At 38.8% G+C, this 26,076-nt stretch overlaps 5 protein-coding genes across 9 annotated transcripts in view; 1 reads left to right on the forward strand and 4 right to left on the reverse strand.

Moving 5' to 3' along the window:
* Window positions 1-5,994, reverse strand: part of LOC5506391 (small G protein signaling modulator 3 homolog) — a 38,336-nt gene extending 32,342 nt beyond the window's left edge. The window contains exon 1 of one of the 3 annotated variants that reach the window (XM_048719824.1): window positions 5,813-5,994. In XM_048719824.1, coding sequence (XP_048575781.1) covers window positions 5,813-5,915 — 103 coding nt within the window. In that variant the 5' untranslated portion in view covers window positions 5,916-5,994. Of the gene's footprint in view, window positions 1-1,792; window positions 2,041-2,090; window positions 2,249-5,812 lie in introns of those variants that run through there. The other 2 variants (XM_048719826.1, XM_048719823.1) reach the window with 2 other exon arrangements.
* Window positions 5,995-6,731: 737 nt separating this feature from the next.
* LOC116614146 lies at window positions 6,732-9,894 on the reverse strand. The gene is made up of 2 exons (XM_032374801.2): window positions 9,766-9,894; window positions 6,732-7,457 (listed from the first exon to the last, which is right to left on the reverse strand). Exons 1-2 carry the CDS (start codon window positions 9,867-9,869, stop codon window positions 7,157-7,159), a joined length of 405 nt encoding a protein of 134 aa, XP_032230692.2. The 5' UTR covers window positions 9,870-9,894; the 3' UTR covers window positions 6,732-7,156.
* A 2,591-nt stretch (window positions 9,895-12,485) lies between these two features.
* On the reverse strand, window positions 12,486-13,707 carry LOC5506392 (forkhead box protein C1-A). The gene has a single exon (XM_001627072.3). It carries the CDS (start codon window positions 13,637-13,639, stop codon window positions 12,782-12,784), a length of 858 nt encoding a protein of 285 aa, XP_001627122.2. The 5' UTR covers window positions 13,640-13,707; the 3' UTR covers window positions 12,486-12,781.
* A 3,839-nt stretch (window positions 13,708-17,546) lies between these two features.
* LOC5506411 lies at window positions 17,547-23,073 on the reverse strand. Its single transcript, XM_001627073.3, has 4 exons — window positions 22,399-23,073; window positions 20,216-20,476; window positions 19,116-19,382; window positions 17,547-18,386 (listed from the first exon to the last, which is right to left on the reverse strand). Exons 1-4 carry the CDS (start codon window positions 22,956-22,958, stop codon window positions 17,663-17,665), a joined length of 1,812 nt encoding a protein of 603 aa, XP_001627123.2. The 5' UTR covers window positions 22,959-23,073; the 3' UTR covers window positions 17,547-17,662.
* Window positions 23,074-23,342: 269 nt separating this feature from the next.
* Window positions 23,343-26,076, forward strand: part of LOC5506402 (tubulin-specific chaperone D) — a 28,857-nt gene continuing 26,123 nt past the window's right edge. For 2 of the 3 annotated variants that reach the window (XM_048720046.1, XM_048720048.1), the window contains exons 1-4: window positions 23,344-23,552; window positions 23,716-23,766; window positions 25,369-25,466; window positions 25,777-25,878. In XM_048720046.1, the coding sequence (XP_048576003.1) occupies window positions 23,378-23,552; window positions 23,716-23,766; window positions 25,369-25,466; window positions 25,777-25,878 (426 nt within the window). In that variant the 5' untranslated portion in view covers window positions 23,344-23,377. Of the gene's footprint in view, window positions 23,553-23,715; window positions 23,767-25,368; window positions 25,467-25,776; window positions 25,879-26,076 lie in introns of all 3 variants that reach the window. The other variant, XM_048720047.1, reaches the window with a different exon arrangement.

Genomic DNA, 26,076 nt, shown 5'->3' on the forward strand with positions numbered 1-26,076 from the left:
GTCATTTTTACGACTACGAGTGATAAGAGGACAATAAAAAACAATGAAGTTAATCGGATAATTAGAAAGTAGCACGTGGGATTGTGTTCTGCATGATACATTTATCAGACATATATCGTTTTCACGACCAAAAATTTGCGATGTTTTCTTTGATTATATTGCGGTAACTTTTAACGTTTTTTGAAGTGACAGCATTATTTAGACGCGAGCTATTTTCGCTATGGAAACGATGCAAATGAGCCCAGCATTGCTGGGTTCGTGTGCAAACTGCGCCAGCAAAGCTGTGATGTGCTCGAATGACCACGAGACAAAGGAGATGCTGGCAAAGTGTTGGCCAAAAGTTTGAACTCAATCAAAATTTTGCCAACACTCGCCAACATGGGACACGGTGTTCAAACTGCGCCAGCATTGCTAGGCCAGCGTCGCACAGCAATGCTGGCGTAGTTTGCACGGGGCTTTAGTCTCGTTATGTATACACCTATTTCAAAAAATGGCGATTGACAAATGGCAGTTCTACGACACATGGACACATGGATCCCAAAATACTCGTTCCAAATCCAGAAAAAATATAAATAAAACACGAATATCCATTTAATAAAATCAATATATGGTTCTGACATTGTCTAGTTTATTTATCACCTTTAATTTTAAAAATAATTACTACCCATAAATCGATAAACACCTTTTGGTCGTAGATCTTGCATTTGGCAATTGCCATTCGCCGATCGGGCTAGACAACCTTTATTGAAATAGGTGTATGTCTAGTTTTCATTGAAACTTTTAAAAATCACAAACAAATTTATTAAAATTTGTATATGATCCAAATTAATAGGCCTACTTTTATATTCGAGTTTACAAGATAGATTTTGCTATTTAAGTCGAATAAAGTCAGAGAACTTCTAAACATTTTGATGTGTGGCTTGTTGCTTTTGTGCAATGTAAATCGCTGTGTAAATACTATCACTGGATTTGGGTTGTCTCATTTTTTACAAATCTAAAAATCTAGTCTGACTTCCCGGGTGTGACGAGGGGACTCGCCAAAAAAGTGGGTGATAGTCCTCAGAAAAACGCCTCAGTTGGATCAGTAGAAATAATAATAGATGCTGGGTGTCGAAAAAAATTCCTTCGAAAATAAATTTTAACTAATATTCATTTAGTGGTTTTATTAAGAGCCTATATACTGTCCACTATAAAAGAAAAACATTCCCTAATGTCTATATATTTAGATAACTAATATCTTTAAATCGATTAGCCGTAAAAAGTAAGAAACAAATGTCAGAGTTGCTAGAGTTTAAAAAGTACTGAAACTTATCCATCTAAATTTGCATATAAACTCCCACATAAGGTACTGGTTATGAAGTCGCTCTTTTAATTAATATTAAATATCTCGCATTTGGTCTAAAATGGCCAGTAATCACAGCTCCCTAATGGTCACAATACTCCCGTTTACGCAAGTTCTGCTGTAGAAAATAACATTCAATTTACTTCTTTTCACTGGAATTGTTTTTTTATTTAACGACAACGCTTTCTATTCGTTTAGAAAGATAGACAAACACCACAAAAACGAAACCAATGGACCGTGATTTTGCAAAGTACAGCTTGTACAAAATTATAATATTTTAAAGGGTGCTTTTCTTCCTGAGCGATTTCAGATACTGTAAAGCATTTATAACCTCTTTGGAAATATATATTTCATCGTCAACGTTGATCAAGAATTAAAATAGGCATCAAATAATAGTATGTTGTACTTATAAAGTCAGAAATATTACTACGAATAACGTTACTTACTTACGTGTAATGTAGGAAATGCATCGAGACTGACGCTCAAGCGTTTGCACATTAAACTTCAAGCTTAGACGCCATAGAAGGGTCCCAAGCTGATTAGGACAAAGCTTAAAAACACACTGGCCAGCCATAAACAAAACGCATTTTCCAATCCAAATAGACCTCACGCCATTGTTCCTTTTAAAGTTTCTACTTGAAATACGCTAGGTTTGAGTTCGGAGTTGATACGTGACTCGGAAGCTGGTACAAAATTGATATTTGTTGTATGTTTGCACAAGAAATTCTAAGTTGTGATGTGGCCTTACCGTGATAGTGAAAATATCGAGCTCTTTTCAAACAGAACATCTTTGACTCCCAACACAGCTGAGCAATATGCAAGTCATTTGCATGTTATAACAGGAACTTTTCAGAAGAGACTGGACTTGACACTTGACGAAATAATTCTCGACTAATAACTAATTATTCAGAGCTATTTGTAATGACTGTATAATAATTGGAAGGCGAAGAAATGTCACAATGACGAAACGTCTTAGCAACAGACAGATTGTTGAAAAAATGTTTTTTTTTTTTAGAATTGTATATTTTTCCACATCAATAAGCAAAGGGTTTTCTTTGTTTGTCTTGGTCTTAAGATAGATACTTCCCTGCTAGCAGAGGCCTCTTTTGTATTCTTTGTATTTCGCTGGGCTGGTGTTCAGCAGGGAAAATATACACAGACGTAAACAAAAAAGTAGCAAGTATAAAAAAACAGTTTAGCATATAAGCGTAATAAAATAACTCCCTATTAACTATGAGGCTGAAAATGTATTAAGTATGTTTCTTGAATTCTAAGTAATATTCAAAGTTGTTCTTGTCAAGACAATTTGATTCTGTATAGAAAATAAAATAAATAAAAAACATAATAAAAAAAAAACATTTTGCTGCTATCCGATCCTTGGCATGTTTTTAACGTGTTCGTAAAATATGGCAAAATTTCTGGCTGGACGTTCTTATAATGCACCAGTCAATTGAAACCACGGCATCCCAACCCCCGGGACATAGCGATGAAAGTAACATTCATGTGGTGTGAAATGTGCGTTACTTTCCCGGCTACCGGGGCCTGTGACGCCCCCGGTTCATGGCCCCGGTGTTTTCCGATAACGTCCCACCATATAAAGCCATACCTTCCTTTGAGCTGCCATGTTCAGTGAACTAAACTTCGGCGGGAAAAAGCGTATGCATACTACACCCACTTCCAGGCCCTCTCTAGTATTTTCACCACAGGCTACCCCAAATATAAAAATCAACAGACATCGATAGATAGAGAGTAAACTATATTTTTTTCAGTCAATACTATCAGAGATTTAGATTTGCAAGCAAGTATCTTTGTTGAAAAATTATAAATTGAATACGCCGGGAAAAAACCGGGGACGCAACTTCCAGTTCAACGTTAATTCCCTGCCCCCTTTCCCGGCCTGTTGAGGGCTTCTGTTGAATCCCGGCCCCCCGGTGGACTACAGGTGTCCAAATCCCCCGCATGACCGGGTTACTTCCCCCGGTATGTCCCGGGGGTCGGGGGCTCCAGCTGTCAATTGACTGGTGCATAAAAAAATGGTACCTCAGACTAAACCGAATTCAGCCCCAAGCAGCCCCCCTTGCTAAATGGTGATTTCTTTTAACATATATAAATATATATTGAACCAGATGGTAAAGTGTTTTTTTAGATGGAATAATGTCTTCTGAATGATGTGATTATTCGTTGTTAGGAAACAAAACAAAAAATTCAGTAAGAAAAAACAGGCACACTTCAGCAAAATAATGCTTTTGAGAATAACTATAACTATTTTTCCCTCTTTTACAAATTTGCCCATAATTACAATAACAAAAATCTTGAACATTAACCTATGATTTTTAAGGCAGTGGACATGTGATTCCATGCCACAGAATGGAATGTGAATCCATGCCATGGAAAAATGTCACATGTACATATGTATCAGGCTTAAATCACACGCACTAGGCTAAATAAAACCCAGCATTTTACACTTAATCATAAAGGTGCGATATCGAACTTTTTTGGCACTTTATTTATACCATATTTATCACTCATCTTAAATCGGATATAAATCAGATATTTTTCACAGGGTTCTAGTATCAGATATTTAGTTGATATTATGAGAAATCTCACAAATCTAATTTTCGATATTTATCAGATCTTATATTCTTAGAACCGCTATGTTGAACATAGATTATTGCATCTCATGACTTGATACTATCTATCAACAAGATTTACACATAGAAAAGTTCGTCTTATTACTGATATCAGATAATTGAAATTAAAAGCTGCTGAGTTGAAACTTGATTTTTGCATCTCACAACGTGATAATAACAGATAATATCATATATAGACTCATTCTACAAAAGTGACAGACACAGTAGATTCTGTAGTTGAATATCTGATAATATTGAGGGGTCCAGCAGAGAAGGCAAAAGAATCTTATATAGATATCTAGCAGATTCTAATAAGATATCTCCAATAATATCACAATTTCAAGGGGTCCAGCACATGGAAGGAGAGGATCTAAATAGACATCTAGTAGATTCTAATAAGATAATCTCTGATAATATCAAAATATAGAGGGGTCCAGCAGAGAAAAGGAGAGTATCTAAAATAGACATGTAGTAGATTCTAATAGATAATCTCCGATAATATCACAATATCGAGAGGTCCAGCAGATGGAGGTGAGGATCTAAATTGAGAACTAATAGATTCTAATAAGATAATCTCTGATAATATCGCAATATCGAGGGTCCATCAGAGGGAAGGAGGGTATCTAAATAGACATCTAGTAGATTATAATAGGATAATCTTCAATAATATCACAATACTGAGGGAAGAGGAGAGGAGAGGAAATAGGTCTAACCATTATCTTATAGCATATAATTAGAGGAAAACAATGATAATATCCTAATCTCAATATCAGATATCAGGGATAATGTTTGATATCGTGCCTATCTCAAAAGGTTTTTCATAACCACCAATTGTTAGAAAGAAAGATGTACATGCAGTGTGATCTATCAAATAAAGTGCAAGAGACTAGAGAGGTACCTTTCTGGACATACTGCATATGCCTATTTGAGCCGTATTCTAAATTTTCAGATAAGCTAGTGGGAAATATTAGAGAACATGTTCAAAGCAGGGCACATAAGAAGGGGTAATAACGAAGCCCCAAATCCAATGATCCGATTCCTTTGTTTATGAAACTTTGCACAATTCTTTGCTTGAATTATGTAATAAAATGATTGTTCCCTCTCTCTCCTGGTCATACTTCCAGCAAATATATATATATTGCCAAATTGACGTGATCTAATAGAATCATCATTCATCTGTGATGAATAATAACCAAATTCCAAAAATCTTAAAAGAATTTATTTCTAAATCTGGGATTTAGTAAGTTCTAAGAATTTAAAAATCTGTAATCTGCATTTCAATAAGGTCCATATTTACCTATCCAGCAACCCCAACCCCACAAGAATCTCTCTTTTGAAAGAACGAAAAACATTTTGATAATACAAAACTCTACAGTCCTAGTGCCTTTGCTTTGGTCTTGTGTTCATATATGTCTGAAACCTTTTATTCGTAGTGGATGAGGGATAACAGTAGCAGCGAACGAGTCCAAAAGTAGCTTAACCGAACAATTTTGGTGGATTTTCTATAAAAATCCTTAAACTGTATGTCGTTTATATACTGTTTACGTAGGCGATATTGATATTTCTTCAACAGCTGACTGATGATGGTACATTTTGCGTTATTACAAAAAACACAATAATCAAATAAAAATATCATCGCACAGAAATAACAGAATAATCTATATAAATATTTTTTCTAAGACGGGAAAAATCAGGGTTTTGTCTTTTCATCTTTTCTCATCACTTATTCATACATCCCATATGACTGCATTCAAATAATACTAGTCGACGGTTGTGTGGCGTTCGATCGCTCGACGCAAGAGTGATCACAGTAATTCGGACGACAATAACAAAACATCACCTTTAACTCCCGATCCACTGTATTCCAGACTTGATCTATTTTTCTTAGTGGAAAACACATACTTGGAAACGTCCATACTCTTGCATAGATTGTTTAAAAACATACAAGTTTCTCCTTCCTCTTCTAGGTGGCTAGCGACCCGTGCAATATGGCTGCCGTTTTCAAATTATTCCGTGACGTCATTAGCGGTAAGCCAATCGCAACCCACGCTTTCCTTAATTTATGCCGTCCCGCGAAAAATGTAAAGGCAGCAGTTTAAAAACGCGGAAATTGCCTGTAAAAATGACGGAATGCATGGTGCTTTCCTGACAAATCGGGTCATACGAGAGAACTATTTGCAAATTTGTCTATAGTGTGAAAGAAAGGGGAGGGGTATTCGCTTTTTTATGAAAAAGAGAAATAGCTTGAATCACTTTGCTACAAATAAAAATAAAAACGTTAAAAAAAGGGTTCCTGGAGCCGAAAAGACAATACATTTAAGACCTTTTTATGTCTTTTTTAAGGCCTAAAATTTTAAAATTTAATAGCAGCCTGAACTTGTACAAATATAGCACTTGGTCAGCAACAGCACACAAATGTCGCATACAGGCGCGTAACCAGGATTGGCTGAGGAAGGGGGGGGGGGGGGGGTGCGCAGTCATAGTATACATATAAAAAGTATTAGTATTTGAAGATCCGTTAATAAGAAATGACCGCCTTTTGGCAGCAAAGGGGGGGGGGGGTTGCGCGCCCATCCCTGTGTACGCGCCTGGCATAAGTTAATCCATAATCATTGCGCGAAACTCTAAACCTTTATCTGGGATATAATTAGACAACAATTAGACGTTCTTATACAAAAAAACTTTTCCACAGCTTAAATTCCACAATCGCAATTTTTTTCAACGAAACCGACACATTTCAATTCCAATTAGCCAGGATGTTTAGGTACCAGCTTTATTGTTGATTGTTAAATAAAGTTTATTGCATTGTATTGATAGGTGATTCACACAAAGAGAACATATGACTTTTTGGCTAGCAATATCACACACCTTTAGCCTTTTTGTGGCAAAATAACAACAAAAAGCAACTTATTTAGTGCTTTCATATAGCCGAAAATTTCAATCTTAGAAAGAGCTTTTTTCATTAAAAGTTTTTTTTTTCTTCATTCTCTTGCATGAGAGGCACAGCCATTTCTGTGTTGTGATGTGATCAGTTATTTACAGATGGCCTATTGTATCCCCAGGTCTCTCAGGCTCTCCTCTTTTTGCTAAGCTTATGCAACAAATTCTTCACATGACTTCGATATCTTCTTTGATTTAAAAGCAAAACTAGGACCCTTGTTAGCTCTCAATCCATAAGCCCTTTCTAGGGACTTTTTGTATTTCGTTCTTCATGCTGAATTCTCGCTCTTTCCAGAGCCTGTTCAAAACTCTCGATAACCAATGGGTCTTCTTGTCTCAGAAATCCAAGGTAGACTATGACAGCGAAGAAAACTAGGCCAACATAAAGTGGAATGTTTGATTTCTTTTCCTTGGTAATTCCCAGCGTATCATCTATCTTGTGGTGCTTTGCTCGTGATTTAGAAAATGCAATTGGTTCACTTAGATTCTTTAGTTTACTCCTGCCTGTGTTGAAACATCTTGTTTGACAAACACTGGATGGTAACCTGCAAAGAACATGAGGATTCAACATTTTTCACTCCTACCAGCAACCCAAAAGCCCTAAAAATCTCCCCCAGATGCAAAAACATTGTGAATAAAAACTAGTATAAAAATTTCTATCCTTGCATGGGAATGCAAGAGCTCTATGAAACATCCCATTCCTTATTTACTGTCATTTATCATGCATTTTTTGCATGTTTTTACCTTTTTTGTTTTTGTTAAATGTGATTTAATTGTAACCCACTTCTTTCTCTACCAGCATGTACACCTTACCCCTTATCAGCCTTTTTGTTTTCTGGTCTATTCCTCCTCTTCAAGCTATATGCCATTGTAAGAACACCCCAGCACTATCCCAAACCCTCCTGATAGTCCAACAACACTTTCCCCATAATTACCCTCCCGCCCTCACCCCTGCCACCAACCTCTACCCGTATCACAACCGCTATCCCCCATTTATTCCCTCTTCACCCTAGCCGCCATAGTATGAATAACCGCTTTTAACCAAAAACATATTTGTACAGCTTTTATCTCTGAATAAGGTTTTAATGCATGTATCACACTAGATCAGGGGTGGATCCAGACTGATTCCAGTGAACCACTCAAAATCCCAGAAAAATGTTTTTTTTTGTAGATTTGAATTTTAGAACGTTAAAAAAAACACATCCATCTGTTGTCTGTTATTTAAACACTATAATTATACCTGCTTCCTAGGTTGTTTCACTGTTATTTCCTTTAGCGCTAAGACGGCATTTCCGTTACCCCCACAGGAAATGCTGCTCCTGATGGTGAGTGATAAATCTAGTTTGGGGGAGTGGACCCATTTAGAAATTTTGCGCATGTATAAAAATTATGCGAGTGTTCTGGAATCACTCAAGATCTTTACTGATTGGCTCAGTCCACGCGGAATCACTCAAGCTGTTTTGATTGGTTGCTATAACGTGTGAATCAGTTTGGAATCAGTTGACAATAAAATCCCGATACTACCCCTGAGAAAGAAGGCCTCTGTTCTCTGTAGTGTGTGATCTCTTGTACACATCTCTCGAACCCAAATCTTGAAAATCGAAGCATGGCTTCACATAGTGCAGACGTTTCTCGTGAAAAGCCTGTCTGCCAAAAGGAGGACTGTCATCATTTTGATTATGGTGTAGAATTTGATCGAATTCAGATCCTGAGAAGTTGGAATTAATGGTGAAAGTAATGGTGACCGGACGATAGCTCTTTCAAATTCTCTATGACAATGGATAGTGGTCGCCTTCGTAAGTGAAATACATAAATTTTTTTAGCATCACCCCTGGGCAGTGTATTCAAAGTAAATTAATGGTATTTTTGTTTGCCCTGTGTTTTATTTGGAAAGATTTTTGGCCATTATTTGAGTAAGGAAAATAGGCTGGTAAAATCACCTCTTGTACTTTTGACATTAGCATATGATACCACATGAGCAAAATTGGCCAGTACACAAGTTTTCGGTGCCTCTAATGGATGAATCTAAGATAAACATGCAAAGGGGTGCAATGCAATAGATCAGCAACTAGATGAGATAATGCACCGTAAAACTGTTTAGAATTGAGAGGTCATGGAGTCAATTATTGATATGAGGAGCTACATTACAATGCAAGGGAGGTTGTTTTTTATATATTGCTACCACACCATTTGGATATTGCCAAGGGGTATTTAAAAAGAATAACCAATTTTGTTAAATTAGAAAAGAATAGTGTATTTATTATCTGACTGATTGATGAATGAAGTTATTCGGTTTTAAATGAATACAGCACCATTGAAACTTAAACTTGAATTTATTTATCTGACTATATACATCCCTAAAATGCCAAATGAATTCCCAAAAATTATGTAGATTGCTATTTCAAACATGTAATTTCATAAACTTCCTGTGGGGTATGACTTTTCACTTCAGGAATCTAGCAAAAAGAAACACAGATCATAAGCATTTAAATTCTGGAAAGGGGATTGAATTTGATTGAATTGAAATTTGAATCTACAACTAAGGTTTTTTGAATTGATGATTGAATCAAGAGTTTATCTTCTGGTTGGAAAATCTATAATGATGCAGTTTCTTAAACTGGTTAAAAGACAGCAATACCACAAAACAAACTCCCTTCAGCAAAACAAAAAACGGATCCGCTCACGATAAAGATCGTTTTAAGGTCAACTCCTAGCAAGCTTAGTGCAAGACATTTGAAAACTCGATGACATAACTCCAACAAGGGACTTCTCTGCTCCAACAAAGTTAGTTTTTCGTTGACTAAGATTTGTATGATCCTTTAGCCTTGAATTACGACTTGATAAAATACTAACCGTGATTTTAGCACATGTATGGTCAGTACCTCTTCACGTCTTAATCTGCTAAAGATATTTCTCTGAAAGCGTCCAAAGCGACAGACCGACATTACAGCCGCCATATTGACTTTTCTTATATGGAGCAAGCCGCTGACCGAGTGATGAAGAGACAGAAAATTTACCACAGGCTTACCACCCTCAAGAGTAGGAGATCGGCACGTGATAAGTGACGAATATCGGGGGTGTATAAAGCCTAAATAATACCACAGAAAACTAAAGGAATTTTTTTACAGCACATACAACGAAAACAGTATATTTTGAAAAATCAAAACAGCGCAGCGCGCGTAGATTAGCGAAAATTGAAAACTTCAAAACCCTACAGTCTTCGTCACGTTTAGTGTCCTTTTGTAAGGATGGAAAATACATTTACTAGAAAAGATTGAGAACCAGCATCTACGTGATGCTACGGCACTCCCCCCCCTTTCTTGGCTCTTTCTTGTTCCTAGCCGCCCCTTTGTCTGTTTCTATACAATGACCACCCCCTATATTCTATGCCTATCTTGTACTGTTTCTATATACGTTGTCCGTTGTCATTTCAAAGGAGACCGGGAACCATCCCCTATTGCGCTCTTATCTCCATGTATGCGTGATCTAATAATTACACTCGCGGCACCATGCATGTAAGATAACATCTGATCTGTTCCTATTGACATTATACGGCTGGATCTAACCGGAAATACAACTCATCTACGCATCATCTGGACGGGGCGAGTATAGTTAAGATAATTTCACGCCGTGTTTCCGGAATTGTGTTGTTTTGATTCGTGTTTATCTACGAGGCAACGACAGTCTGATTAGGCGATGATCACAATGGAAAGATGAGATCTTCACCCGTTTCTATTAGCCCGCTTCACCCTCGACGTCGCGCGGACTAGAAACCGAAAACACATAATACCGTAATTGCTCAAATTAGCGCTGTGGCGTCCCAGGCGATGCGTTTATTCGAGGTTGGCGATACAAGGGAGGATTTCAAAATTCATTCACATCATCCACAACAAAGGACTGTCCAAGTTTACTTTATTTGGAGCTAAACAACATTCTGACACTCAAGTATAAAGATTCCCATTACAATTGAAGCATTTTTTTGTAAAGGACAAAGATTCATTTTTGTAATGTCTATATCCAAGTATTAAATGGTTTAAAAAAATTATTGTCATTTCCTATGAGACGTGTGATTTCTCTCTTCTCCATCCAATTACATTGGTGGTGGTGTTTGTGCATGAATCGCATGCATTATTCTTGCTCTTCAAATCTCATCTGTTGTGATGGGAATACATACTAACCCGCCCCCTTCTCATCTTTTCGAGAGGCTCTTTCAAAAGCCTCCAAAAGCACATCGCAAGCAACAATTTTAGAAACGTTGAGGGGGAATTAGGAGTTGGTCACCTGCTAAAGTACGACTTGAAAATGTCCCCAAAAATCCACATTATTTGTGAATAGACATTCTTATCTTTGCACTACAAACATAAATTTAGCCCGAGGGGACTGTGGACAGTCTGAGACAACCGTTGTTTTGCTTTAGCTTCAATGAAAGATAACGATTGCAATGAAAAAACATCAGCTAGTCAAGAACGCCTGTTAGGAGTCCTTAATTGCTTTTTTGTACAATGAAAAAGTTCCTTTAGGCTGTATGATATACAAAGTACTTGACTTGGAGTGGCCTTTTGGGGTTTATCTAAAAAGAAAGCTGCTAGTTTGGGAGAAAAATTAAATTTTAAAAAGAAGCTGGCACTATTCTTATGAACAAGTAAATGAACAAAGGCTGTTCGCAAAAAGCTTGTAAAGACGTTAAAAAAGATATTAGGCAGTTTGTTTGAAAGAAAGGGACAACAATTACACACAAAGCTCTCAATAAAAAGACATTTCCCAATTGTTGAGCTGGATATTTAGACCTGTTTTTTCTCCTTCGTTTACAGACCCTACCCATGAGTGGAAGAATTACAAATTTGATCTTCATTGGGGAATGCATTACTTCAAAGCAATTAATCGTTTCCTAAATAACGCCAATGATTAAAAAAATATTTTGTAGACAAAACCTTTAAAATACCTAATATTCTTTCGGATATTTAAGATTCACCAGGGAGTAATTGCGAACACGTACTCCCTTAGGTAACAACACAAATAACTCAGGAACAGTAAGAATAATGCATCGTTATCATATCTCAAATACACCCCCTAAAGCTGAAAAATCTATTTTACAGCGTTCCAGTGGTTTTAATACTTATTTCATGATTTCTATCTCTGATACGCTTTACATAAAAGTAAAAACTATTGGTTTCGAGAAAATAATTGTCAAAAAAGCCTATGAAATTTCGGAAATCGCCAACAGCCATTAGTTAACAGGTTAATTCAGAAAAAAATGCTTGTTATATGTAAAAAGAGAAGTCAAACAAAGAGTCATCAAAATAGAAAAAAGGAGAAAATTGGACACGACCTGTATTTGATAACAGAAAACTTCTATTACCTCTCTATAGCCCCCTTTTAATAAGTGAATTCCTTCAATATCGTCTGTATTTCCTGGCACATAGTTTTACTGCCTCTATGAATAATCTTTTATGTCTGCATCTTTTCTTGTCAATTAAAGTTGGTCACTCATTGATAAAGACAAGGCAAAAACTGATTTGAAGAATGAATGTATACATTTGCGCAAAGTTCGAAAAAAAAAATGAAGCAGGGTATACGATAACTGCTTTATTTTCCTTTCACTTCAATTTCAACTTATCAATATTTACACTGACAATATAGTGATTTAGTACAGCATTAAGTCAATTGTGTGTCTGGATTGATCTTCTTTTGCTTTAAAAACATAAAATACAAGTTCGTGAGTTTTCTCAGTTTCTTACTACTGAATATATGTAGCACAAAGCTTTAAAATCGCTTACTACTGTGGACTGTTCACAGATCCGTTTGACTGCCCTGTTTTCGCCACAAATCTCTCACTGTATTTACCACTTTGTTTTCGCTATCAAGTGTTTCAGTTCTTTTTTAGGAGGAATTCGATTCGAAAACTTCTGCCTTTTGTACTGTCGTTGTATGACGTGTTGGATGAGTTTAGTTCATCGGGGGGATTTCTTACTTCTCTGCGGGAAACCCGTTTATCTGTGCAGCTCACACTTCCACTTGATGAATGCATTTCATCAACTCTTGTAATCACACTTTTCTGGCTGCTAAAACTTTCCACGGTGGTAGCATAAATACGTGCTCTTTCCTCGGCCGTTTCCGAACGCTTGCCAAAGAATTCATCATGCCTATTTCTAAAGTTCTCCGTTTTGATTTCCGGGGAATTCGAGCGCTTTTGATCACATGTCACTTCATCAACTTCAGCAAAGTTTGCTTTCTCACTTGTTATCTTGGGTTTCTTGGTGCGTCTTCTTCGCCAGTACTTGCCGTCTTCGAACATTTCCTCATACGCAGGGTCGAGCGTCCAGTAACAGCCTTTTCCAGGGTCTGCCTTCTCCCGGTGAACCTTGACGAAGCAGCGGTTAAGGGACAAGTTATGGCGTATACTATTTTGCCATCCTCGCTTGTTTTGCCACGTGTAGTAGGGGAAAGCCGACGTGATAAAATGGTAGATGCCGTTTAGCGTGATTTTGCGTCCGGGGGACTGCTTGATGGCCATTGAGATGAGCGCAACATAAGAGTACGGCGGTTTTTGTGGAGCTGGGGTGTACGGCTTGTAAAGCAAGGTACTTGCGGAACAGTTCGGATAGAGCGGACAGCAAGGATTGTAGTAGAACTTAAAGGACCCGTTTTCGACTTCGTGGAATGGTCGATATGCTGAGTGATATGGCGGGAAGTATGCGCTGTTGTAGCAGGATTCGTCTAAAGACATTGCTTTTGGATGTTGCTTGTGTTGTGAGGGCTCTTCTCACCGGATGAGCAGCGAGGTAAATGGCCTGACAAAGACCCCGCTGTGTCTATATAGATTACTGTAGGGGTGTGGCTAACGCACCACCCAAGTTGTGACTGTAATTGAGTTGAGTGTCACTGGTGTTTGTTTATGGTTTGCGGGCGAAGGGGGAATTAGACCACACATCTTATGGATCCGGAGGAATTACTTTTCGGCTGTCTCTAAAGGAAACAAATCTGGTTTAACTGATTCTTGTAATCGCTTCTGTTTTCAGTCCAATCATTTCTTTTTCTTTCACAGCAAACTAGGTCCTCTATATCACATAATGTTTAAAATTAAACTTCAACTAATTGTAGCGCATATGTAACCCTATTTACCTGTGTGACCGTTTGTCTTTGTAATTATCACATCTCCACAATAAATATTTATGCTGAGACTGTTATGGTTATTGTCGCGCAATTCTATATCTTGTTTGTTCTGAGCAACATCGACTACCCCCGGGCCTTCTTACATTACGCTTACATATGATTTTCTCTGTGTTTTCATATTAAAACACATTCTGTTAAAATCATTGGGGTTTAAGCGTCGTCTGTAATCTTGAGGTTGAATAATGACAAATCGTAGGGATTGGAAATTGACTCTATCGAAGGACCTAATCTGGGATTTCAAGGCCACGCTCCCTTTTTAAATTAAACTTAAATGTACATAAATAAGTCGACCCGACAATGTACTTGTCGACGGAATAGTAGACACCAAACACAACAAGAGCGCGTCGGAAAGGTTTTTGAACAGATTCCAAAAAATCCTTGACAGCAATTAAAGGTCCCCTGTGTTTATGTTTGATAAAGACAAATAGCTGTCAATCTAAATAGCAAAACAAAATAAGTAATCGATGTGTTTAACGCATATTCGAGGTCAAGATGTGGCGGCTTTGTATTGCCATTGTTTGTCGAGCTGATATTAGACATGTTGTGGTTCAAGCAACGCGTTTAGAGACTCCTTGATGCTAGCTGGGCACGTTATAGGAGAAGAGGTACTCTTAAAGATTCATAGCCGTGGCGCACTTCTTGATATGTGCGAGATTCAACAAAGGCGAAAAAGTGGCTAGCAAATACCGTGGTGTCAATTGATCGTATATTGCGTCTGAGATCAATGCCTGTTTTTCTTGTTGTTTAAAAAAACAGGACGCGAAATTGCAACAACAGTGTGTTCGAAAGTTTCGAGTCATCACGATGGTTTGGGGTCGGGGAGAGAGTTTGGCGATATGGCAACAGAAATGAGTAAAATGGCCGAAAATGTGAATTTCCAAAATTTGTGGGCTTTTGTCACTAGTGTATGGAGAAAGGGGGGAAGGTGAGGTGGTCGAGTCTGCGGCAATCTGCTGGCTGCCTGATTATGTTTATAGGGTTGAGTTCGATGGTATATACTCGCAATTTATTTTGTATTTGTAATATTTGACAGGGGTGGAGAAGGAATGTCCCTGCACGGTTCACAAGTTTCAAAAGTCGCTAATCGACGTTTCTCGGTTAACTAGCGTTCACTCCACATGTAAAAATCGTTTGCCAGAAATCACGATACACGGATTTTAAATAGCATAGTTCATTTGCTTATCAAAGTTCGCCATTCACGAGCCACGGTGTCACAGTTTCCACGGTTCCCTTCCTACTTATACAAGTTAAACAAAAAAAGGCGCGTTCACGAATACTGAACTCTCACCCGCCCTGTATGACACCCAGGTTATTTCTCAATTCCGTCGACAAGTAACTGTAACGAGTCGGAGTATATTTCCCAGGTAACATAAAACGTAAAATCATAAGTGTTTTATTAGCAAAACAATGGCGGCTTGATCATTTTAAAGAACGTTGACAAATTTTAAGATCAGGGCCGTAGTAGGGGGTGGGGCACTGCACTGGGGGCCAGTGCGCAGTGCCCCCCCCCCCAATATTTTCATTAAAAAATTATAAAGAAATGAACAATAGGGGCGTGGCTGTGCCCCCAATATTTTTTAATGTTTCTATATTATGCCCCCCTCCCCTTTGAAGATTGTCAGGGCACAAAAGATCTGTTCCGCAAAATATCTGTTCCGTATCCCGTTTTTTTTGCTGGCTGGAAAGATGCCCTAGGTTGCTGGGAAAAAATCGTCCCAAACGGTTCTGCTGTCAAATTTGTGGAGACGAACAAGTTGTGCTGGGAATATATTTGGAGCACCCGAGCGGATTCTTGGGAAAAAAAATAATCCCGATCGGTTAATTATCATGTGCTAATATGCCCGCCTAACCACTGCTGGCTGGGAAAAAAAAGAACAGAGATTTTTTCCCCAGCAACTTTTAAAATTGATATTTTAACATGAAAAAAGTTACTAAATGTAGAAATATAGGTAAAGAGAAGGCAATTACGCTCTTTTCTATTGGGTTTTCAAATTATCAGGGCAAGAGAGCCGTGCATTGTTATCGGGTCTATTTTTAGGCCCTTGTTTACGCTAACAACGCGAGAACACGCGTATACCGCATCACCATTGTTTCTACTCGGCACGGCCAGTGCCAATAGGTCGCGCACTTAAAAAACACCGTACTCAAAACAACAAGGCAAAAGTTATCATAGCCTGCCCTTGGCACATCTGTTGTGCGGGACTAAAAGTTCAGCCGACAGTAACCGACAGTTCGAAATAATGTATGCGCATGCGCATGCTCAGGCGAAAACACCGAGTAAAGATGCGAAAGGATGACTTCAGTTGCTGCATAACTGTACAGCATTAAAACCATACTGTACGAAAGACGACAGATTTATTTTATAACAAGGGAGTCATAAAGAAAAGTTTAGACTTAACCTTGCGCTTGTTTTTTAGCATTCGTCAAAATGTGACAGTTCGCCGGTAAAAAGCCGCCATTTTAAAACAAAAAGGCTGGTTTAACCGCGCGGTACTGGAACTAGTCTTGCGTTTTTCAGCACTGCCAGAGTAACTTAGTTACTGGAAGAACACGATTTCCCGCTAACTAGCATTAAATTCCAGTGTCGGCGGCGGATAGTATCACGCACCGATTTGGTCAAAACATCGTTGACATCCGCCTGTTGTTGGCTGACACGTCGTTGACATCCGCCTTTCCCGGCACTTATTAAATTTTTCGACTCTCAGACGGGGCGCATATTCAAGAGAACGTACTTCACATATAGAACAAACTTTTTTTTTCTTTCTTTCTTTTATAATATCCGTTTTATACTACTACGTGACGGTTTCTTTGTCTCTTATTCGTAAAGCTTGGATTAGCTTTCGACCATATAATATTTGCCTCCTTCTTGTCCAGGGTCTATCTATGAGCTTCTGCGTTGGAGAATGTGTTTGTATTTTGAATATGAACAGCAGCAGATTATGATATTTACTGGCGCTTTTCCGAGGGAGGCGCTTATTCGAGTAAATACGATACACGACGCCCACCACTGTCGAGCTAACAGTAATCCTTTTATCATAAATACCCCTTTTTTTTCAAATATCTTCAAAAGTCGTATTTTACCGATGAGCCGTCTTCAATGAAAACACTTTCAAATGGAGATGAAACAGTCGGTAGTCTGTTCATTTGCATGCGATTGCATCGAATTATACCCTGGGTACCAGAGGCTCCAAGCTTTGCTCGAATCTTTGTCGCCGCGAAGCTCGGAGCCCCTGGTACCAAATCGAATTACGCCTCATGGATAATACTGTATGACGTTAAATTTATCTTGAGAAAAAAAAAACGGGAACTCGAGCAACGAAGGCGAATTATAACAAGTAGCACCATCTTGTCAGAAATTAATGAAAATTCAAAGAGCCAGACGTTTATGCACTCTGCCATAGCTTAGGCCGGCAGATCAATTGCGCGCGTTCTCAACCATCATCATTGCACTTCAGTAAACATTTTAATAGACTGACGATTTCCTTTATTTTCATGTTTTTCTTATACAGTATTCACCAAAGTTCCACTAAAAATAAACTGATTTATTCCTAAGAACGGCAAAAACATTTTTTTGAGTTTAATATCTATAGGTCACACTAAATCCAGTAGGTTTTGATAACAATGACTTTACAATGATCTTTAATGACGGGGGGTCCCATTTCAAGGCATACCGCCCAAACGCCTGCTTGAGCTTGTCACGTTCCCTCGGTCTGAGATGCCAACTCAGTACAACCAAATAAGGCAACAGCCCCTGCTCCACAAGGGACTCCCAGTTCTCATTACAACAGAGCACACACTGTAAACTAAACAACCCTAGCCTCTGAGTGGCAAATGACCCCGGCCATTTAGCCTCTGACAAACAAATTCTCCCAAGTTTTTCAAGGCAGAGACAAGAGTTGGTGCCCTCTGTGTGTGCTGGATCCGTTGCAGAGATCTCAATGTTTTCATAGAGTGCAGCCTCGCAACACCAACTCTCTTTGGATTTCGACTTCTTTGATTTTGAGCCGGTGCACGATTCTCTGCTACAGGCTTTAGTTGCCTTGGGAACATCAGTGGCTTCCATCATAGCAATGGTAACATCACATTTGCAGTACTTCCCACCGCAGTAGGCAAGTTCGATGTAGGGTGCATATGTAGCCCAGTGACAACCATGTTCCTGTTCCCATTCTACGACTTCACAAGGCTCATGGAGACAGAGGAAGCGATCGATTATCCTGTCAATAGTCTGGGCGGAACCATCATCCTGCAGTTCACTTCCTGGCGACACTCGGACTTTTGCCAGGAAAAGGATGCAGTAATACCTGGGAATAGTATCACACATAATAAATAGGGTTAGGGTTATGTAAAAGAATTCAAACGGGGTAATAATAAAAAAGAGGGTCCCAATAATTGGAGCAAGGTCCAGTATCTTTTTTTTAATATCAAAAATACAGCAATTAGTATTGTGGTATAATCGAATGCTCCGTTCACATTTTTTTTTTTTTTGGCTTTGCCTGGATGAGAAAATAATTTTCTGATTAACAGCCACAGCTCTCTTAAATGATGACTTTTCTAAAACCAAATTGACTCTAAAATTTTTTTTTTGCTATTCTGGGTCTGTCTAACATGGAATTGATTAGTTTGGCTTTGGAGGTGGGATTTATAGTGAAGCATGGAACAATATTGCAAGTAATTCGCCAGTACAGCCTGCATGGGCGGACATAGGAACAATAGGTTAGAGCAGGTGTGCTAAAGGAATTGTAATAATCTACCTGGGGGCCTATTGTTTTTGTATTGTTATACAGTGGAATCTGGATTTAACGATGTGCCTCGGGAGAGAAAAAAGGTATCATTTAATGAGGTATCGTTACAAAGAGGTAATTTCTTATACATTTCACTGTATTTCCACAGGGAGAAAGGAACGCCATCGTAAAATCGGGGTTATAGTAAAATCCAGGTTCCTCTGTATTGTATACCCTTTACAACCTCGTGTTGACTAATAGCAAAGTTTTAAACTATTGGTTATTGGTAATTCTGAGAAAGGATCTCACCTCAATGCCAAATCCCCACTCTTGTCTCCGAGAAGACGCTGAGCCACCCTCATCATCTTGTAGTGGACCCCTTTTTGAATTAAAAACTTCAGAGCTAAAGGGTTTAAGGTGCTGATAAAGAGGACGATAGAGGCCATCTGGCTACTGAAGATAGAGTAGTGGGTTAGAGCCTTGTGCCCTCGTCGGTCCAGCATGATGAGAAGTTTACGGACAACTAAGCCATTTCTTGCCACAGCCTCCTGGGTGGCAGAGCTTGCCTCTGCTAACCTGTTGTCATTGACAGATAATCAAATATTTGGGTGTGGAATGTGTAAAAGGTGAAACATCGACTTTTGACTTGCAGATGCCTGTATTTACAGATACCAGTATTCTGAGGACCCTTGCTGAGATTTCAAAAACAAAGTACACTTATTTATTAAAAATTTTCAATTTTTTAATTTTGGATTTACCCAGTTTTGAATTTGTAATGGAGCACATTTTTTTGGCTGTGCGATAGCATGATTGAAAGCCATCTCAGTGTAGGCCGATGAAAACAGTTCAATCCTTATGGCTATTTGAAGCCATAATGTACAGTATCTTGTGGATTGGAATTCATCAGTGTGGCGTGTTAACAGATTTATCCTCCAAACAAAGCATACAAACTGGCCACAACTTTTTTAATAATGATTTTAATAAAAGCCATAAAGAATTAGCTATCATAGACAATTAAACTTGCCCCCAAGTTTGTTTACTAGAGTGAACCGGAAAATGTAAGTTTTTTTAGTTTGAGGGGTGTGGACATTTTCATTTTTGTATTCAAAAACTAAAGTATACTCATTTACTCATTTACCACTATCGCATGCCGTTCCCAGACCATCCCCCTTCCCCTTTCTAAAATATAACATAAAATGGGGAATAGCAAATAGTAGTCGTAAGACGAATCGTACCTTAAAGCTACAGTATAACTATGCCTAAGAATGAAGTCAAATAATCTCAAAAGTTATTGTCATTTTCTTGCTTTCCCTTTGTATTTTTGGATGGCAGAACTGCCATTTGCCATTTGCACAGACAAATTTTTTTGAAATAGGTGTATACCTTTCCAGTCCAGCTACAAAACTTACCCAGCCAAACACCCAATAGCCTCCTGATTGATAAAGGCTATCAAACTTGACATTTGGCCACCAACACAATAGGAGAAACTCTTGTCTGGGTCCAACAACAAGGCATCAACCACTAACTTCTGGACACTTCCCCTGTGCAGAACTCTAAGCTGGTCCTGCTTTGTTTCAATGAAGTTCCAGAGAAGTCTGAGGCAAAGGATATTCAATGCTTTCTGGTGTCCGTTGAGGGTGGATAACCTGGTGGCGTGAGTGTTGTTATCACTGAAACATAAAACTGACAGTATTACTATCAATTAAGTATATCTCTTTTACATAAATGATGTTTCTGTACACAAAATCGAAATAAAGCTGATGTTAGTTATATTTGAAAATAGTTTGTGACGAAGTTTTATGGTCTCAAACAGAAAATTACATAATTTTGCCATTTAAGTGCCAGTCACCACCCCTTCCAAAGGTTGCCTACAACAAGTCAGAATAAAATTGCTTACAGATGCTGATCTTTTAACAAATATGTCTGTTAACAATTTTATTCTGACTGAATGTTGGCAAACCCTGGAAGGGCAGGGAGGGTAAGGGGGACCTGGGGGGTACTTCCTTATATGGGCTATATGGGGACATGACGCTGAACAGGGTATACATTTCAGGCCTCTCTGTCCTTAACAGGGTATACATTTCAGGCATCTCTGTCCTGAACAGGGTATACATTTCAGGCCTCTGTCCTTAACAGGGTATACATTTCAGGCCTCTCTGTCCTTAACAGGGTATACATTTCAGGCCTCTCTGTCCTTAACAGGGTATACATTTCAGGCCTCTGTCCTTAACAGGGTATACATTTCAGGCCTCTCTGTCCTTAACAGGGTATACATTTCAGGCCTCTCTGTCCTTAACAGGGTATACATTTCAGGCCTCTGTCCTTAACAGGGTATACATTTCAGGCCTCTGTCCTTAACAGGGTATACATTTCAGGCCTCTCTGTCCTAAACAGGGTATACATTTCAGGCCTCTCTGTCCTAAACAGGGTATATATTTCAGGCCTCTCTGTCCTAAACAGGTTATATATTTCAGGCCTCTCTGTCCTAAACAGGGTATATATTTCAGGCCTCTCTGTCCTAAACAGGGTGTACATTTCAGGCCTCTCTGTCCTAAACAGGGTACACATTTCAGGCCTCTCTGTCCTAAACAGGGTATACATTTCAGGCCTCTCTGTCCTTAACAGGGTATACATTTCAGGCCTCTCTGTCCTTAACAGGGTATACATTTCAGGCCTGTCCTTAACAGGGTATACATTTCAGGCCTCTCTGTCCTAAACAGGGTATACATTTCAGGCCTCTCTGTCCTTAACAGGGTATACATTTCAGGCCTCTCTGTCCTTAACAGGGTATACATTTCAGGCCTCTGTCCTTAACAGGGTATACATTTCAGGCCTCTCTGTCCTAAACAGGGTATACATTTCAGGCCTCTCTGTCCTAAACAGGGTACACATTTCAGGCCTCTCTGTCCTAAACAGGGTATACATTTCAGGCCTCTCTGTCCTAAACAGGGTATATATTTCAGGCCTCTCTGTCCTAAACAGGGTATATATTTCAGGCCTCTCTGTCCTAAACAGGGTATATATTTCAGGCCTCTCTGTCCTAAACAGGGTATACTTTTCAGGCCTCCCTGTCCTGAATAGGGTACATAATTTTAAGCAAGGTTGTCCTACAGTAGACAGGGTACCCATTTGGTTGCCTTGCTAAAACACGTAACCGCTGATCCCGCCGCCGATCTGATTGCCTTGCTTGCCCTCACGTGCTAACCATCAGGTGCTTGGTTCTGTGATTGATTTTGCGATAAAAGACTGCCGCGAAAAAGTATTGTCCTGCAGGGATATTGTTGCATGTCCGGTGTCTTAAGTTACCTTCACAAAATCGCTGGGAGGTCAAAGTCAAATATAATTATGCCGGATATAGGTCTTGAACATGCACCCCGACCTTTTTATTTGTCCTAAACAGGGTCCTAATCAAGGGTGTTGTCCTAAACAGGGTATGTTTTTTTCAGAATTTTTGTCCTTAACAGGGTCAGGTTTCAAAACCCTCAGCGGCACCCCTATACCCAAACAGGCTGAGTAACCCCCCCTGGGGCTTGGAGTGGTCGTCAAATCTAACAGTTTTGCAAGAAGTCTTTCTTTGATTATTTATTGTTACCTTTGTGGTTCTGAAGACTTTATTTCCAAAGCTGAAAATCGAAATATGTCGAGGAAAGCATCAAGTCCGCCTTCTTGTTCAAAGTATTCTCTGTGTGCAAAAGTGATCTTGCTTTTCCATGGCGTAAAGCACAGAGAAAGCCTCCGCAACGTTTCTTTAACGGCTGCGTAATTTATATCGTCCAAGAAATCCGAATCAGCATCGATAAAATTCTTATTAGGCAGCGATATGTTCCCTAAAAAATATTTTAAGTTCGAAATGAGCTCGTCCAACGTTTCAACATCAACGACGGCGGGGAATTCTACGTAAATCCGGTCTTGGTCTCTCAAATGAATCTGTTCCAACATTATATCCTTGTCTTTGATGCAGTTGTCCTCGTAGCAAATTTTCATGGAACTTGCGGGAGATTTTAGGAGATTTTGCAAGATTATTTTGAGATCGAGCACCGACTTCCCTGTTGGATCTAAGTCCAGTTCAATCGTCCCCTTTTCTTTACTTTCAATGCAGTAAAAATCTACTAGGATTTTCAAGCTGCCCCCAGTTGGCATCGCAATGGTCATAATAATATCTAATATATGGAATGGAGGATTCTTTGAAATTAAATTGGCCTATAAGACGTGTCTGTTGTCTGGTTATTCTGTCTTTGTGTTTATAACCTGCAAGTACAACTATAACGCATGCGCATTTTGGGTTCTGTTCACGTGCAAAGCTCGACAGGGAACGTGCGTGTCACGTGCCATAAATTTTGCAAAAAAAAAAAAAGAAGAGGGGTCCAATTACAAATAGCATAGTCATTTTATACAATTCCAAATTAGAAATTGGTTTCCGGGTTAAAGCTTGAAACGGCTCAGGAACACCCCTAAAATATGTCTGGGGCGCGTCACAGAAGAACCAAAGTGGCTTTGGGTTACCTGTGGTAAAGTGCTCGAAGGACATCACTCCAGGAACGCCTGGCAAATAATCTCAGAGATTTGAAAAAATGGCGACCGCCACAGAGAACACCCAAGATGACGAAATGGCAGAAAACCCAGAACCTGTGACTTGTACTAGGAATCATTTCGCTGAGATCAAGGAGGTCCAGGGTATAATAGGGGGTATCGGGGCGATTTACCAGGATGACATTTTATTGGAGGCAGCAATGGAAAGATTGTTAGGTAAGTTGTGTTTTGCAGGCGGATTTTCGAATATCAGTGATGATGTTGTCTTAGTTTCTGATCGGAACTTTTTAGGTTCCTTCATTTAGGTTCATTTCTCCCAACGCCACCCAACTCATGTTGATAAAAAAAGTACAAGAGATAAATTCCTTATTGGTTTCAGTGATTCTCGATGAGTACCAGGAACAACCACATCTTCTGGACCCATATCTTGGTAAGCCCTTGCATAAAAGGATAGCAGTATCAGAATAACCATTAAACATCCCCTGAGGGATAGTAGTTGGGTGAAGTTTATACACTAAAAGATAGAATGATTATCTATACCCTATCTACTTTTTTGGAGAGTCAAACACCAGGGGGTGGGGGTCATGGCAGAAATTAGTAATGTACCCAAGGCAGAGCTTGATCATGCTTGTCAACTTAAATGCGAAACCGCGCTATAAAAGGAGCATGCTCAGGGTAGCGATACCTTCAGTTGTCACTTAGTGTCCGAGCTGACAAGACCTCTCATTTGTGCTTCAAATAACAGTCTGGATAGAGAGCGAGATTTTGCTCTGTTCTGCCTATATTATAATGAAATATAGCCGTGGATTTTACACGAATATATCATGAACCCACATACTCAATAGGGATAGCTCCAAAGAGTATAGATGTACGCAAAGAAAAAAAATTCTTTCAACTAATCTTTTGTTTTGAGTTTTACTTGCGCTGTAACATGCACTGCTCGTTTATTATTATGCATGTTTGAATAGAGACTAGCAATCTCGAAGAAATACCATGCACAATTGTACAATTAACCCAGTTTCATCAATCATACGAACCGTTATCAACCAGCCATCCAGTCCGACATTATATGGTGGAGAGAACGGCGATTCATGTATGGCCTGAAGAAATTGGGGCATACTTCAAATCCGAGGTCAATCTTGACCAAAGTTTTACCAAAAACAGATTCTCCAATGTTTCTTGCTTTCATATCCTCGTATTGGACGATTAAAAAGTCTAAATATGCTTTATTTTTACTGCAGAAACCAGAGAAATTGAAGCAATATGGAGAAAATTCTCTCCCCTCTTTAAGGTCCGTTACTAACGCCCATTTTTATTTCAAATTCAAATTCTTAAGGTGTGAAAAGAGGACGTCCCTATCCCTTTTATAGCGCGGTTTCGTATTTAAATGAAAGCTCACCTATCTTCCCGAGGGAGGGTGGAATGGATAGTTCACTACTTAATATGCAAATAAAAACAGCTTTTGTAGAAAAAAACCTCATGTTTGGAAAAGTTGAAATATATAACTAATAAGGAAAAGGATTTGAAGTCAAGTTGCTAATAGTCTGGTTATTGGTGAAAGGGCCGCTTATTCTTCTTTATTTTCCTACATCAAAAATTTTCCAAACTCTTTTTGCGAGTCTTTAATTTCGCGAGCATAAAAAAAGGGTTTAATTTCGCAAATATGAAGCTCAAGTGCCTTTTTTCTTGTTTTCACGAAAAAATGACGTTAACAAACAACTAAAATAGGACTGATTTATTGAAGCAAAACCAACAAACTGTCTCTTAGTGGCTACTAATTACCATTCTTACATTAAAAAGCGTTCATGCTCCTCACCATTCGCGATAGTTTTGCTACATGTTCTTACTAGGAGATCGCAATCTCTGTCGTCAATTTTTTCTATATCCATTAAATTTCGTGATATTAAAGTTTGTAGTCTCTTTTTCACCAGTATTTCATACGTTTTAAAGTATGTGAGAAAATGTTAGCAGACTAAGATATATGTGCCTGGTCTCAGAATGATAGAATACTGTGATTGTCAATTGTTTGCAGAAGACTTGGTGGGAAGGCTCTTGAGTATTGTCCGAGATGAGAGCAACCCTCCAAAAATGGTCCATCAGGCTTTTAAATATATTTATGTCATCACTAAGGTAAAGTGATAGACAATTCTGACTTGACATCACTGTACTGTCTTTTAAATGCTTGCTTTAGTACCCAACTTTTAAAAATGCTAAATAAAAACACCCTATTCAAATACAAGCAACATTGTTTTTTTAGCAATTGTACAGTAATACTGTATTACTGACTTACATATACTGTAAATACTTGTTTTAATGGCCAGCTTTGAATTAATTCCCTGCTAGGGCCCCCTCTCCCCTGAGACACATAATATCAATTGAGTAATGGTATTCGTAGAGATTGTACTGCCAATTACATGCTTGAATGAAATTTTGACCTTAGGTGCGAGGTCCTAAGTGTGTGGTGAGACTTTTCACTCATGAAGTGTCAGACATTGAGCCCCTTCTAGCGATGATCAACAAGCAGATCCAAAATGAACACGAGGTAAGCTGGACACACACTATTCACAGAGTACCAGATTTAAAGAGCAGGTTAATAAAGCATCCGTAATCTTCACCACTCTCACCTACTGTACTTTGATCAAAGTCTGTTTGAAATTGTTTTTTACATTGTACTGTATGACCTTTTTTATTTATGAAGGAGTAGTAGTTTGAATAATGATAACTTGCCTGTGGAGGTCAC

The sequence above is a fragment of the Nematostella vectensis genome, chromosome 12 (genome assembly GCF_932526225.1).
Source record: "Nematostella vectensis chromosome 12, jaNemVect1.1, whole genome shotgun sequence".
In the NCBI taxonomy this organism is placed as follows: domain Eukaryota; kingdom Metazoa; phylum Cnidaria; class Anthozoa; order Actiniaria; family Edwardsiidae; genus Nematostella; species Nematostella vectensis.